Source organism: Desmodus rotundus, chromosome 1 (assembly GCF_022682495.2).
Source record: "Desmodus rotundus isolate HL8 chromosome 1, HLdesRot8A.1, whole genome shotgun sequence".
NCBI lineage: Eukaryota > Metazoa > Chordata > Mammalia > Chiroptera > Phyllostomidae > Desmodus > Desmodus rotundus.
Genome location: NC_071387.1, coordinates 15,285,038 through 15,300,934, shown reverse-complemented (window position 1 = coordinate 15,300,934; position 15,897 = coordinate 15,285,038). Strand labels below are relative to the sequence as shown.

Sequence of the window (15,897 nt, the reverse complement as noted above, 5' to 3'; positions counted from 1 at the left end):
CATTTTCATTCAATAGCAGTTTCTCCCCTTAGGTCAGCAGGTGGTGGGAGACCCGTAGAGAAAGTGAAACAGAGTCAGGGCTCTCGGAGAAAAGGCCAGACTTCATAAAGGGAGCAGAGAAGGGAGCTCACAGTCACTTGGCTCCTGGGACTCTGTGCCCATAACCCCCAAAGCCCTCGCATAGGGATTCTAAGCCTTCATGATCCATGTGTGCCCCTGGATGCATGATGTAGCAGGAAGCCCTCGTGGCATGGGGTTGTTTCAGTTTCCGAAGCATTTTCGACATGTACCTATCATATTCCCACTCGCCTTGTAAAACAAGCATTTTCATTTAATACAGTGAGGTCTTTGTATTCTCAACAACAAACACATGGTCTAAGGCTCCCGGACACAACCTGCCTTTTTCTCCAACACCCTCCCCCTCACCCCAGTCTGTGCGCCCTTACAAAGCCCAGTGTCAGCAGAAGTATCTGTTTACAAACAAGGGCTCCAAGAGAACAGTACCAGGAGCTCAAGCAAACCTCCCAAACATGCCCCCCAACCCTGTCCTCGGAGTCCTTGCGAACAGTGTGTCTCACTGGCAGCAGCTTTTATGGAAGGCTTCCTGTGTTTCCATCTTCCCATCCGTCTTCATGTCTGACTTCCTCTGTCTCCCTTCACTTATTCATGAAACCATGAGGAGCCTGGACAGAAGAGGCAGTCAGGTGCTGGTTTGGACCTCATGGATATCTGGAAAACAGAGCCCAGACAGGGAGTTGCTTGCAAACAGCAAGACAGACCCGAACACCTCCAGCCTTCAGTGTCATTGGAAGCAGAAGCTGATTGAAGAAGGATTGCTAATTGGGTGGATATAGTAGTCACATGGTGATCAGCAGCTCTAGAGCATTTTTCTAGAATTATCAGCACCTGAAGGCATTCTTTCACCACCATCTTGAACTTGGGTCTACTATACCTCCCTATTACCTATACATGGTGATAATAATAGTGAACACATTCAGCATGTAATATATATGCCAGGCATTGTTCTGAGTACATCGCATGCATTGACTTTTTAATCCTTACAATTAGCTCCTGAAATAGGCACTATTATAATCCCAGTTTTCCAGATGACAGAGATGAGGTACGAGAAGGTTAAATGACTTGCCCAAGGTCGCACAGCAAGTAAATGGTAGATGCAGTCCCCAGAGTCCACGTTCTAAGCACCCCACAAAACTCTCGAGATCAGGTCAGATTCCTCAGCTTCACATTCAGCTTCCTGCCTAAACGTTGTTTCCTACCGTAACTTTCCTAGTTTCTTACACCAGGGTTTCTCAATCTCAGCCCTGTCGGTATTTTGGAACAGAAACCTTTTTGTCGTGGGGGTTTGTCCTGTGCACCATAGGATGTTTAGTGGCATCCCTGGCCTCTACCCGCTAGAGGCAGTAGCAGCCCTCCTCCCTAGTTTTGGTGACCAAAATGTGTGCAGAAACATTACCAAATGTGCCCTGGTTGAGCACCATCGACTTAACATGGATTCTTCTGGTTAAATAGCATTACCTGGTGTTCCCATAACATATATTCCCATCTCAGTGCTTTTTCACATTTGGCTTCCCCCTTGACCTTGCAATGTCCTTAACCTTCTCCTCATCAGTCTTCTCTAAAAGACTTCCAGAGTCTTTTAGTTCCTCAACATCTTTTACAGCCAGAGATGAAACACTAGCCTGTTTGGGTTACTGATCTACTTGCTTGTATGCTTCTTTGTTTTAAAAAATGGTCACCAATTGCAACCTTTCCATTTAAAATCCCCTCAGGACTCCACAGGTGTCTCGAGTTAAAAGCTCAATTCATTTCGTGTATTCAGCAGTTGTTTATTGGAGTCTTCCTTTATGGTCCCGAGCTAAGCACTCAAGCATGAGGTCAAAGAAGATACAATACCTGCACCTCAGGAGTTTTTGTGACAGACTGCGGAGCTGGAAAGGAGCTTAGAGGTCCACTGTCCACTGGCTCCCAGCTGAGTAGATAGGGAAACCAAGCCCCAGAAGGTACATGGTATTTGAACAAGGTCAACTAAAGACCAAGCTCAAGGCCAACCGAGATCATCCTCCACCCGTGGAACAAAAAATTCGGAAGTCCCAATGAGCATTTAAATACCATTTTTCATCTGGAGCTTTTAAAGTGCTCCTTTGAGTTGAGTCACAATTCACAGTTTTTTTAACAGGTAGTAAAACAATAGAAAATTAATATCTGAAAAGTCTGTTGGCCTTCTCTCTTCAAAATTTTGTTTGCATTCCTCACTTTTTTGTTATAAGACTTAAGGCCGAATGACGGCAGATTGCCAGCGATCACTGGACAGGGAGCCCTAAGACATGGGTCCCGGTTCTTTCAGCTCTGTGACCCTATCGGTTAGAACATCATGAAATCCCTAGCTAATGATCTCCAACCCCATGGATTCTCTTCCTGAAAAGCCACCAAAGAGTCCTTATTGTCTATGGAATAAACTTCAGATATCAGCCCTTAGCAATCTAGCCTCAGGCACCCTTGCTATTTCGTTTCCCTTGATTACTCTGTGTAGCCTCAGTTCCATCGAAAGCAGGCATCACAGTTCTTGGCCTTGGTGCAGCCTTCACCTTCTGCTAGAAGGTCTTTGCCCAGCTTTCCCCCACCAAATTCCTGTCCCTCGTGCAAGGCTCGGTTATTGAGTCACTCATTCCGGAAAACGTCCCTGAGCCTTCCTGTGTGAATCAAGTAGCTCTGCTTATACCTGTGCTAGAACTTACTCCATCCTGCTTTATTTATTTATGATTAAAACCAACCCTTCGGCCTGATGTGGTCAGTTTCCCTGGCTGGGCAGCATAATGTAGATGTTAAGAATATGAATTCTCGAGTCCGATTGCTTGTGTTTGAATCCCACCTCTGTCTCTGGCCAGCGAGTTACTCAGGCTCGGGCACTTTATTTGGGTTTCTCTGAGTTTCAGTTTCCTCTGTAAAATGGGGATGATAACAATACTTCCTGCTCGGATTATTGTGAAAGTTATGTGAGCCAATTCCTGCAAAGAGCTCAGCACGGTGCCTGGTACGCAGTGAATGCGTGGCTGGCATCAGCTATCATCGGGCTCCTGCATTGGAGACTAATTCCGGATGGCACCAGCCCTGCAAAGCAGGGATCTGCCTGTCTGGCCGCATCCCTTCCTTATCACCCTTTGTCATCTCTCTCCCTGAAAGGCTCACCCTGGCTGTGTGGGCCAGGATGAGGTGATGGCAGGCTCACATGAGAGAGGAGCTTTTGTTTCCAGAGCTCAGCCCACACTGTCTGGGGTGTGTTGTTACATACCGTGCTGTGGGCCTGCGTCAGTTATGAAATTGACTTCATTTGGCTCGCCCACGTGGGAACCTTCCCCACCCCTCTGAGTGCCCTGCATCGGCTACAGGTGCTCAGTGCCCCTCCTGAGGCTACTGTGTGGATGAGAATCTGAGGTCCAGGGATGGACCCAAAGGTGGCTCATCCACTAGGCAGAGTTGGCATAGTGCCTGAAGTCCACAGCACTTTTAAGGGTCCATAAAAATGGCTTGATTTCTTTTAAAATTAGAGGAAGTTAATATAATGATACTATATGTGTAATAATGAATCAAGCTTCCCGATTACATACATCTTTATGGCAATGCAATCATAGAATATAATTATATTTTAGGGGGAAAGGAAAAAGTGGCCAGGGCCCAAGATAGTCATGATATGATCCCGGATGAAGAGGAATTTGCCCCAAATCAATAGTATATTAGCAATGAATCAAGGCAAAAGTTCATAGCTGATCACCCCCAATTTAGAAAGCTTTTCCCTACATTTTCAAAAAAGTCCCTAGGAGTTATCTCACTGTAGTCTTCTCCTTGCACAGAAAGGGGACTGGAGAGAGGGTACGACTTGCCTCGGGCCACACAGCTTAGTGCTGCTAGCGCTCTGCTAACTTGTGCTTTCCCGACTGCTTGTCTCTTAGTACTTTGTACAACCATACTACTGACAACTGGTGCCAACCTCCCACCCTACGGATGGAGAAATTGAGGGCCAGATGTACAAGGGGCTTACCCAGTGCCACAGAGATGCCCCCTCCTGCCTCCAGGTCGAGGCTTTTGTTACAGTATTGCAAAGATGGTTTGGAAATTCAGAATCTGCTCACATCAAGTTTCCTCATAAGCCTTGGGCTGGCTTTCTTTCTTTTTTCTCTTTCTTTCTTTCTTCCTCTCTTTTCCTTCCTTCCTTCCTTCCTTCCTTCCTTCCTTCCTTCCTTCCTTCCTTCCTTCCTTTTCTTCCTTCTTTCTTTCTCTTCCTTTCTTCCTTTCTTTCCCTTCTTTCCCTTCTTTCTCTTCCATCTGTTCATCCATCCATCCTTCCTTACATCCCACCTCCACCCAGCAAAAGTTTATAGAGCATTTATGTTCTCGATACCTATAGAAGAGGCTCTGCATGCCAAATGGTGAACACACATGTACTCTTTCCCCTCTGGGAGACTCACTCTCCCAATATGTGTGAACAGAATCATAATTTCTATTTTGCCCCCTTTAGAGAGTTCTGGGAGAAGCAAATGAAATAATTAAGATAACTTTGTACCCTTTAAAACTCCAAGGAAACTTAAGAATGCTTCCTATGTTGTTATAACCAACACAGTGTATAATCAACTTGGGGAAGATTTAAAAATTGGCTATATGAGTAAGTAGATATTCAACTAATTAAACATTTTTTCCCTTCCATTTATCCATAGGAAACATAAGGCATCGGTAGAGCACTTGGCTTTAGAATCAGAGAGGTGGATTCTAACCCTATTTATGTTATCACAAATCAAAGGGCCTTTGCCAAGTCAGTTCAATATTCTGAGTCTCAGTTTCCTCATCTGTGAAATGGGACTGAAAGAACTTATCTCAGAGTAGTTGTAATAATTCAGAGAGATGGTGCACACAAAGTTCTTGGGCCTTGTACGTGGCATGCCACGAATGGTGACTCTGTTTCTTTCTCAGTGGGTTCGCATGGCTCTGCATGGCAGTAGAACGGACAGAGTAGTGATCCTAGGGATACTGTAAGGAGACAGGTATGGTAGGAATGGGTCTTCCTAATTCCAAATTATCAACTCAGATAGTATATGCATTGTATCAACAGAAGGACTGGCCCCAGAAGTAGGAAATAGCAGGTCCCTCACCAGAGGATGTAGCCTGTGTCTAGTCCATACCCTGGACATCCAGCTAGGACCTGATATATAGATGTCCCATGAATGTGTGTTGAATAAATCGGTGAATGGATAAATGGACACATCAGGCAGGACTTGAAGTTTTTAATTTGGGGAATAGAAGAGGCAGGAATAACTCTATCAAAAGCCTCAGACGTTTCCAGGGTTGTCCTGGGGTAAAGGGCACAGAATAACTCCATGGGTTCCTGAGATCAGATCCTGAACCACTGGGTGGAAAGGAGAGGGAGGCAATCTGGGTTCACTCTAGGAGAGCAGGGAGAAATGCCCATAGATGCAAAGGCCTTCTTCACACTGCAAGCTGTTCTCCGCTTCTGGAAATATGAACAGTCACTGGTTGAGATGTGGTACTGATGATTTGAACAGGAGGCTGGGTGTTGAAGGAGATGATTTGATGACCTCCGGCCCTGACGATGCCTGATTCCATGAATGATGAAGGGTATGGGCTTGAGGCTGCTGGGAAGAATGTGAACAGCCGATGTCCTCAAAAATAGCTGGGAGGTGGTATCCTTGTTTCAGAGGTTTGATGAGTGAGAGGAGAGAGCTTGTAGGCCCTGAAATCATCAAAATGACCAAAGGTAGGCTGTCTTCTCCAGGGCAGCTTCAGCATCAACAACACTCCAACTACAGGGGTCAGCTTTGTGCTATGGCAACACTGAAGAGTAAACAATAACAAAGAGCGTGAATTCCCCCCCCCTCCTCCTTTCCTCCTGCTCCCACTCCTCTTTCATCTTTGGCTTTTTCTTCCTCTCCTCCCCCCACTTTTCTTTTTTTAAGTTCATATGCACCGATTTCATTGACAACGTGAAAGGGAGAGCAGGGAATATGTCTCTATTTCAGAGGAAGTCAGAAAGGGCAAAGTGTAACAGCACTAAAGAAGGTAAGAAACAATGGGTTCTAATTCTGAGAAAAAGCAACAGACATTTATGCTTAATATTGCGTGGCTAACATTTATCGGTTCACAGGTGAGGAAACTATCAGGAAGGTGAAGGGATTTTGCCCAAAGCTACGTTGCTAACAAGTGGCAGAGCGGGGCTTCCAACAGATCAGACTCCACAGTACACATGCTTAACACTCGTTACCTTGCCAGTGGCCATGTGCCAAGTCCTGTTACATTCATTATCTCATTAGTCCTCCCTACCGCCATCAGAAGTAGGTAGTATCATCTCCATTTTAGAGATGCGAAGACTAATACTAGGAGAGGTGCCCTGACTTCCCAAGTCACACAGCTAGTGAATGATAGAACCAGCATTTGAAGGCACATTTGTTGATCTGTCAGACCCTGAGCTTTCTCTGTCCACACAGCCTGCTTACATAGAGGCAAAGAAAGCAGGCTGGAGAGTTAAGAGCCAGCAGGAAGCAGGTGAACCTTGAGCCCTCAAGACCACTTTGCCCTCCCAAACACACCACGTAGGTCTTTGTATTGCGTGTGGGTTTTAGGAACCCTTGGGCATACTCTTGTCGATTTTGCCCTACGTCAGGATAGCCTGAAATAGTTCACAAGGAAATATGCATGCCTGTATCTCTGTTCTCTCTGAAAAACAATTGATGAAGCTCACAGGGCAAGACTTTTTAATCCCTGGTGTACAATTGGGAGAACTGAGGCTCAGAGAGTTGAATGAACGCATCCAAGGTCACACAGCTAGTAAAAAAGCTAAGCAGGCTCCCACAGTCAGGGGAATTTCAGATAATGGCTCCCAACAGGGAAAAAGAACAGATACACCTGCCACTGTGGGGACTTTCTCCTGCTCCACACAGTCCTGCACCGGGAAACCCGGCCCCACGCATGACTTGCATGGCCAACACATAGGAGACAGCTGAGCTAATCTTGACCTTGTGGATTGCTCTAAAGGGTCACTTTTGATGCTCCCACCTTTCTTACACCAGGAGACAGGATGTCCAAAATTCATTATAGTTTGGGATAAGCCTCCAGCCCGGTGGGACTTATTTCAAGCCTCCTCCTTCCACTGAACCTAAGATCAATCCTCTAAGTCAAGGTGGACCTGGAGGGATGGGGATGCAGAGGAGCAGTCCCTCAGGTACTGAGGTACCTGTCTCAGTGACAACTCTGCCCCTCCCTGAATGCCTGGGGCTGCCGAGTCCTCCAGGGTCATTTTGGTGGTCCGCCCCTGACTGAAGCAAATGTGGGGACATGGGTACGCTTAACCCCAATCTGTCTGTTTTAATCACTGTCCTCTGGACAGATAAAAGCTTTCCATAGGATTGCTCTCTCAAGCATTCCTCTGTAGCTTTGATATCAGCCATTAAATCACGGAAGGGAAAACAAAACAAAACAAAACACAACAAAAATGGGACCAGCTCCAACCTTTAGCTTGTATATTTTTTAGTCTCCTGAAAGAAACCATATTGTTGACCTAAATTCCCCCCTTTCATCCCCACATCCTCTCACCTCTGCTTTTATTTTCCTGGCAGATGTCCCACAGCTAGTAGACACCCTTAAATTGGAGGGCCTGAAACTGCCTTCCTTTCCCTCCTCCCCTTCTTCCATGACCCTACATCTCCCACGGTGGGAACCAAGGCTGGGGTGGCTGAAGGACCTGGGGTCTCAGAGCCACAGGGATTCTGAGATGAACAGGACATCTGCAGCCATCGGTGTACCGCTCCCAACTCATTGGTGGGGAACTGAGGGAGCCCAGAGAGGGGAGCTGCTTTCCTAGTGACACACAGCAGAGTGGTGTCACAGCTGGGGCAAAGAACCTTGACCTTGGGCTGAGAGTTAATTCCCATTGAAGAAAAGCATCTGGAGGAGAGCTCTGGCTTAGAGTCAGTGTGGTTGTGATTGTACCACTCTCTAGCGGGGTTCCTTGGGTGGGGTGGGTGGAGGGGATTCACTTAATTTCTCTACATCTCAGTTTCTTTCTCTGTCAAAGGAATATCAGGAAAGGCCACTTCACTGGGTCACTATGAGCACTAACTAGGATGTCTGTGCTTACTTGGTGGAAAGACTGCTACATAGAGGCTCTCAGCAAATGTTCATTATTATTATCATTATGTGAAAATGCTACTTTGTCACAGGCAGAAATGACGCAGGTAGAGTTTTCACTCCTCCCACCTCCACTTTCCCAACGAGAGAAAACAAATAATAATATAAACTTGATACAAACTGTCATTTTTTGCTAGTTGTCCTCCTTAGACAGTGATGGAAGAAAGTCAAATGTTATCAGAGCTAATTCTGTGTGGAGTTAACCCATCCATCCTGGGAAGACATTCTAGGGAGAAAGACACAGGATGGAGGCATAGCTGAGGCCCCACTTTTCTGTGGGGAACTGAACTTGAAATCAGGAGTCTTGAATTCCAGTCTTTCCTACTGTTTAGTGCTGTGTGACCTTGGGCAGGTGACCTCCCCTATCTCATTGTTAGTTTTCTCCTCTGTAAATAGCACCTATTATACAAGGTTGCAATTAGGGTGATAGGAGACACCTTGGCTTGGAAGTACTCTGCTCAACACACAGCAGGGGCTTCGGAAATGCACATTGGAGCCGAAACACAGTAGGACGGCTCCCTAGGCCACTGTAAGGACTGGTTCCTGTGTGTGGTGAATGCACACAGCAATTTTTGCATCTTCCTGATACACCTGGCTCTGCTCACGATGGGAGTTGAGTCAACGGAGGCAATGGATCGTAACCAGAGAAAGATTCTGATCTGGGCATGAAGCTCTGAAAGATGGGATAGGTCTTAGAGAAGTTTTTGTGGGGAAGCTGAGAAAACTTGTTGAGTGATGGTGTTACAGTTTTCTAGGATTACCGTAACAAAGTACTACAGGTTGGGTAGCTTACACAACGGAAATTTATTTTTCACAATTTTACAAGCTAGGCATCTGAGATCAGGGGTCCACAGTGTTGGTTTCTTCTGAGGCCTCTCTCCTTGGCTTGTAGATGGATGGCTTTTCCCTGTGTCTTTACATGGTCTTTCTTCTGTGTGTATGTGTCCTAATGTCCTCTTCTTCTAAGGACACCAATCATAATGGATTAGGGCCCAGCCCACTCCAGGGACCCATTTTAGCTTTATTACCTCTGTAAAGGCCCTGTCTCCAAATAAGGTCACATTCTGAGGTACAAGGTGTTAGGACTTCAATGTAGGAATTTGGGGAAGACACAACTGAGCCCATAACACATGGACAGGAAGACGGGAGGCAGCCAAGAGTGTGACAGCAGCCTCAGAAAAAAGAACATTTCAGTGTAGACCTGTGAGGTGGGGCAAACCTGGCTCGGATGCCAACAGGCAAGGGGGCTAGTGATGAGAGTCCAGACTGCAGGACAAGCCCCGGGAGGCCTTCCTAACTCCAGATAGACAACAGGTGCAGCACAGTCTTGGGTCCCTGTGAAGTGGCGTGAGCCAAGTAGAACAGATCAAGCACTAGTCCCAAAGAACCACTGATTCTTGGTCAGTGTTTTAGGCCCAGGCAGCAGAAGGACATGGACGGCCACCTCCTGGCTTGCAGTTCAATTCAGCTTGCTTGTGTTGGCGCTGTGGGACTTACAGAAATATTTTTGGAGGGGGCCGTGCCTTCAAACAGCCCACACTTGGCACATAGTGCAATGACGTGATTAAGAACCTGAGCCTAGGAATCCTGTGGGCCTGTATTCCAAGTTGTGTTGTCTTGGATAAGCCTCTTCCCCTCCCTGAGCCTTAGTTTTCTCTGAAAAGGGGGCAGTGCTGATAGCTTTGTTGTGAAGATTAAGTGAGTGAGTTAATGGAGGGCACACAGTGCTTAGAGAGTTTTCACTAAAGGGTACTGTGCTCTTCAAGGAAATCAGCAATAGGGAGGCATCTCTCCTTCCCACCCTCCCTTCCTTTATCTTTTACTTTTAATAACAAACTCTATGGTGCACCTACAAGGTACCAGGCTCTGTGCTAGATGCTGGGCATTTCAAAATGAACCAAGTAGACACCTAAGACATTGGCTGAGTAATTACAGAAGTGGTGAGTTCTCGGACAGGGAGGAGTATGATGTGTGTATGGGAGGAAGATTTGCCTGTGCCGGGGGAGGAATGCAGTGGTCCGACAAAGCTGCCCCAGGGTAGTAGCTTTAAAGTGATCCTTAGAGGGTGACCCCAAACCGCATAGGGTTCTCCCAGTCCAGCCTTGGCCAAGGTTTTGGGAGATGCCCCCACACCTTCTGTTTTTGGACTTACCTTCTTCATATGTGCTCTTCACCTCTGGGTGAGGTTTTAGGGGTTGATGAAAAGAAAAAGGGGAAATGACAATAACCATCAAGCTTCTTGGTGGGGACACAAAACCCGTTTCACAGCAAGCCTACCCAGGCCAGCTGACCAGGGTTTGAGTGACCAGGGATTGCCACAAGCCCCAGGGTAAGCCGCCTACCTGGTCTGGGCCTCCACCTCTCTGTCTGTGCAGTGGGCCTGGGAAGAACAGGCTGTCTCCCACTCTCACTGCGTGCATCCATGTGATTACAGCCTTGAGGCAGGCTGGCGCTAATTAGATGTGGGTGCGGGCGGGATTGCCTGAGGCTTCCATCTCGCCAGGTGGGCGCATGTCCCCTGGGACCAACCTGCAATACCACACAGATGGTGCTGGCTTCGGACTGGTTCTCACCATTTCTTTCACTACATCTCTATCTTCCTGGAGAGCCACAGGGACAGACGACATGGTGGAGGTGTTGGGGGTACACCCGTGTCCTCCCGAGAACACTGTTCCATGTTTGCAGGAGAGGGGACCAGAGCACGCAGGAATCGGGAATGACAGGAGGCATTCGATTCCAACCAGAACAGTTCTGACCACCTCTGCTGATGAGGAGCTGTTTTAGCAGTGAACAAAAGAGCTCTGAAACGGCGGCGGGGGATCCTTTAATCCGATCCCCGCCTTTTTCAGAGAAAGGAAACAGGCTCTGCGGCGTGTCCCAGACAAGTTCATCTAGCTAGCTGAGTCCAGATCTCTGGGTCCAGGTCCTCGGCTCTGGGCTAGGGATGCACAGTGTCCCCTCTCCAGCCCCTGAACTGTCACTACTGTTGATGAGGTTATTTTCATACAGAAATAAGTTCAAGTTACCATTATATCCCCCCCCACCCCTATTGAAGTCAGTGACTTCCCTTCGCCACTTACACTCCAGGTAAATATTTCCCTCCGAACTTCTGAAGCCACTGCTTCAAGGTTCTCATTTCCCTTAATGTGTTTCCTCTTGGTTCCACTGCAAACCCTCTCTCTGCCCTTCCCCTGCCTCCTGGGGCTAAACCATCTTGAAGTCCTCCACTCAGTGTGCTCAGTGTCGCAGGGTCTGGCCTCTTCTCACTATTTCCTTCATCTCTGTCAACTGCAGACAGAGGCGCCCTGAGCAGGGTCCCAAGCCCCAGGAAGGTTCTGAATTGAGGGCACCCTACAGATGTGTAAACATTTTACCTTGCTAACCCTGCTAGCCGCCTTCCAAAGGCAACAGGAAAACCAGGGACTGAGAGCCCCTGGCAAAATAAAAACCTGCAGAGAGAGAAAAAGAGGGAGACAGGATCTAGTTTCAGATGTTAATTTCCTCATTAGAAGAACTTTCTGTTTAAGTGTAGGGGGTCAGGGTTAGCCAGGGGAAGAGGAGAAGGTGAATTAAGAGGTGGAGTGGGGGACACAAAAGTGGGGCTCCAGGAGCCATTGCTCTCCTTGTTTCCCATAGTGGGGTAACATCCCAAATCTGGAGTCACAAGCTTGGCTGTGGAGGGTTCAGTGGGGAGGTGCAAGTCTCCTACCAGCAGCTAAGCCCATGGGGATTTATGCTTTACTAAGTAGGTTTTGCTGGTGGATTGGAGGAGGACTGGTACTTTTCTGAGCGTCCTACCTGCTCTTGGTACATCGGTCAAGATGCCCTCAGGGTACCTTCTCTCGCTGGCCTTTCTGTGTTTTGCCTCTTGTCATTTTCTACTTTTCATCTTTGACATCACTCCCAGACCTTCCAGCATCTTAAAAATGAACTTCTATTTGGAGAGCCACTGTATGCCTCCACTGGATGGTCCACCTTCTATTGTCTTTAAAGTATGACAGCATACTTACAGAGAGATACAGATGAGGGATTTAAGATCCACAGAGGTGAAGTGATTTGCCCCAGATATACAGCTAGTAGTCACCATCATCAGAAATCCCCCAAGTCCAAAGACTCTGCTCTTTCTACCCTACCGAGAACACACTCTGTCTTCTGATTTTCTCTGTCCTGTAGCCACAGACATAAATTACTGCTTTTGATTCTGTTTGTCCTTTTCTCTTCTCCCAGTAATCATTCATGTGTTCATTCATGAGACACTAAAGTGGCTGCTGTAGGCAAGGCATGGAGCAAGCTGCTGACGGGGTACAGATGGCCCAGACAGAGTCGTCAGTCTCAAAAAGCATCCAGTCTGGGGTGGGAGAGAGTGTGGGAAGATGATGCTAAAACCAGAGAGCAAGTGTCCACCTTCATAAAAGTAAAATGAGTTCAGAGAAAAGAATGATCATTCCTTATAGGGTTATCAGGGAGAGCTCCTTACAAGCCGTGATTTCGGTTTTGAGCCATTGGGAAACTTAGAGTTACAGAAAAGCAGACTTGGACCAAGTATGAGGGGATCTTCCTCCAGTCCCCTTCTTGACCAGATGGAGAACCAAGACGCAGAAGAGGTACTTGGTTCCTCACCAAAGTTGCCCAGCCTATGCGAGTAGGGTGACCTTGTGAGGACACTTTGGCCATTTCCTACAGGACGCTTGGGCAGGGAGTGGGAGGAGAGGTGTAGGTGGACGTAGATGCCTGACGCCAAAACTGATGTCCACGTCAGCTGCTAACAGAGAGATTTACACAAACTCTGAGGCCCCAGTGCCCACAGAGGAATAAAGACTGTGTGGGCCTCCGCTATTGATTTTTCTGGAAGCTCTCCATGCTTGTTGGATGAATGCTAATGGCAGAGGCATGCTTAAAGTTATGGTGACCACAGCGGTTCTCCAGCTAAAAGTAGGGACTGTCCTTCTAAATCTAAATGATCCTCTTTTATTCATCCTCGTTGTCCTGTCTTTCTCCTCCCACCTGGCCTCATGCACCATCTGACACTTAAAATATACTCTTAATTAGAAAGACCTCTTCCCCACCCAAAAGCCTGTCTGTGCCAAGGGCACTGGGTCTATTCCAGAAAGGCTGGGGAATAGGGGTTGGTGAGTGTAAAGATAATTAGATCCAGAGAGAATCTGGTAAGTGACTTGCTGGGGTTCACAGAGTAAGTCTAGAGTTGTCTGGCTTGAGACATTCCCAATACCCAACTTAAAGCATGCGATGACATCCCCAGGCAGGCGGTGTGGTCCAGATCCCTGGTGGCAGTGATGAGGGAGACAGAGATGCTGTAGAGTTAGTGAAAATGACAGTGAATTCCAGGGTCTGATGGATCCAGGATCCACTTACCAAAGTTGAACTTAAGCTTATCTCTTTACCTTCTTTAATTTCCATTTCCTCATCTGTTACCTTAATATCACCACCTTGGGAGCATTATGTAGATTAAGTGAATTAATGCATACATAGACCTGAGCACAATGCTTGACCTGCCCTAGAGGCTTGGTAGATTTTACTTATTATTACTAACTATTATGTAGGAGTCTCCAACATCTGCTTATGTTAAGAGGCTGCTTTTTTTTTTTTTTTAAATAATATTAGCTTTAGTTTAGAAAAAAACAAGACAAATTGGATCTCAGGAAATTTGTCAGTGACAGTGTAACCTGACAAATGCCTTCCATTCTCTGGGTCTCAACACTCCGACCTGTCAAGTGAAGGGGTTGAAAGTGGTAACCTCCGAAAACCTTTCAAGCTCAGACATTAAGCATCCTTCCCTTTCTTTGGGAATAAATTTCAGGGCTCGCCAGAAGTCCTATCTGAGATAGAAGCAATGGGTTTCCTTGTCCCCACTTCTTCAGGCCAACTTTCCCGACAGTCCACCACCACCAAGCCTTTGACGACTGCTAATGTCTGACACACACACCCAGTGACGGTGACCGTAGTGGGAGGAGCTATCCTACTCAATGAGCATCCTCTGTTATTATCATCACCCTCTGTTTCTCCTCTTGCCTCCTATGCCATTTCACACTTAAAATAGCCTCTTCATCAGAAAGGCCTCTTCCCCATCTAACAGCTTTGCAAAATCAAGGGTTTTCGGGTTTGAATTATCATTGTTGGTGGTGTTGGTGTTGTTTTCTTTAGCTCAAGTACCCATTCTTCAAACAAAATTTACTTTTTTGTATGTTCCATATGCAAAGCCAATAAAAGTGAGGCTGGGTTCCAGTTGTGGTGAGAACCCCCTCCAGCCCAACTCGTTTGCCCTCCCAGTTTCTCTTGCCCTTGTCTTGTCCTAGTGGTTGTCCCAGAGGCTCCTGGAGTAACTGCCCAGATCCAACAGAGTACAGTTTGAAGGCCATTGGTCTAGGACATCCTGGTATAAATTTTATCAGAAAGAAATAACTTACTCCCCTTTATTTTCCTCCTTTATTTATTCATCTTTCTTTTTTGGGGCCACATAGGGCTGTATGACAAGTGTTCTTATATCTCACGTGACCGAGGATGGGTCGTGGGCATTCACACCGTCAGTGACCAAGGCAGCAGAGACCCACGCTACTTCTTCTCCTTGAAGACAGACCGGGCCCGGCAAGTGACCACCATCAATGCCCACCAAAGCTACCTCCCAGGCCAGTGGGTGTTCCTCGTTGCCACCTACGACGGGCGGCTGATGAAGCTCTATGTGAACGGGGCCCAGGTGGCAACCTCTGGGGAGCAGGTGGGTAGCATATTCAGCCCACTGACCCAGAAGTGTAAAGTGCTCATGTTGGGGGGCAGCACCCTGAATCACAACTACCGGGGCTACATCGAACGCTTCAGTCTATGGAAGGTGGCCAGGACTCAGCGGGAGGTGCTGCTGGACATGGAAACCCATGGCCTCCACACTCCTCTACCTCAGCTCCTCCTCCAGGAGAACTGGGAGAATGTGAAGCGCACCTGGTCCCCCATGAAGGATGGCAACATCCCCCAAGTGGAATTCAACGGTGCCCACAACTTCCTGCTGGACACAAGTTTGGAGCCCCCTTTGTGTGGGCAAACATTGTGTGACAATGCAGAAATCATTGCCAGCTACAACCAGCTCCCACGGTTCCGCTGGCCCAAGGTGGTGCGCTACCGGGTGGTCAACCTCCATGACGACAACCATGAGAACCCCACGGTGAGCCAAGAGCAGATTGACCTCCAGCACCAGCAGCTGGCCGAGGCCTTCCAGCATTACAACATCTCCTGGGAGCTGGAGGTCCTGGAGGTGAGCAACTCCTCTCTGCGTCAGCGCCTCATCCTGGCCAACTGCGACATCAGCAAGATTGGGGATGAGACCTGCGACCCGGAGTGCAACCACACGCTGACTGGCCACGATGGCGGGGACTGCCGCCGCCAGCGCCACCCTGCCTCCATGAGGAAGCAGCAGAACGGGGTGTGTGACATGGACTGTAACTTTGAACGGTTCAGCTTTGATGGTGGAGAGTGCTGTGACCCAGAGATCACTGACGTCACCAAGACCTGCTTCGATCCGGACTCTCCCCACAGGTAAGACCTGCAGGGCAGATGCTGCCCAGTTCAGAGCTGAGCTTTCCCCACATTTCACAGGCAAGTCTCCTGAGGCCCATGTGGGTCACAGAAATTTTCCAGTGTACGCAGCACCTTTGTGACGGACACCGAGCTATTACTCAG

The 15,897-nt window shown here is 47.7% G+C and overlaps 1 protein-coding gene across 1 annotated transcript in view; it reads left to right on the top strand.

Moving 5' to 3' along the window:
- PAPPA (pappalysin 1) overlaps positions 1-15,897 on the top strand; it is a 215,232-nt gene that overhangs the window by 17,555 nt on the left and 181,780 nt on the right. Inside the window, exon 2 of the mRNA XM_053921287.2 lies at positions 14,691-15,753. Within this exon, the coding sequence (XP_053777262.1) occupies positions 14,691-15,753 (1,063 nt within the window). The remainder of the gene's footprint in view (positions 1-14,690; positions 15,754-15,897) is intronic.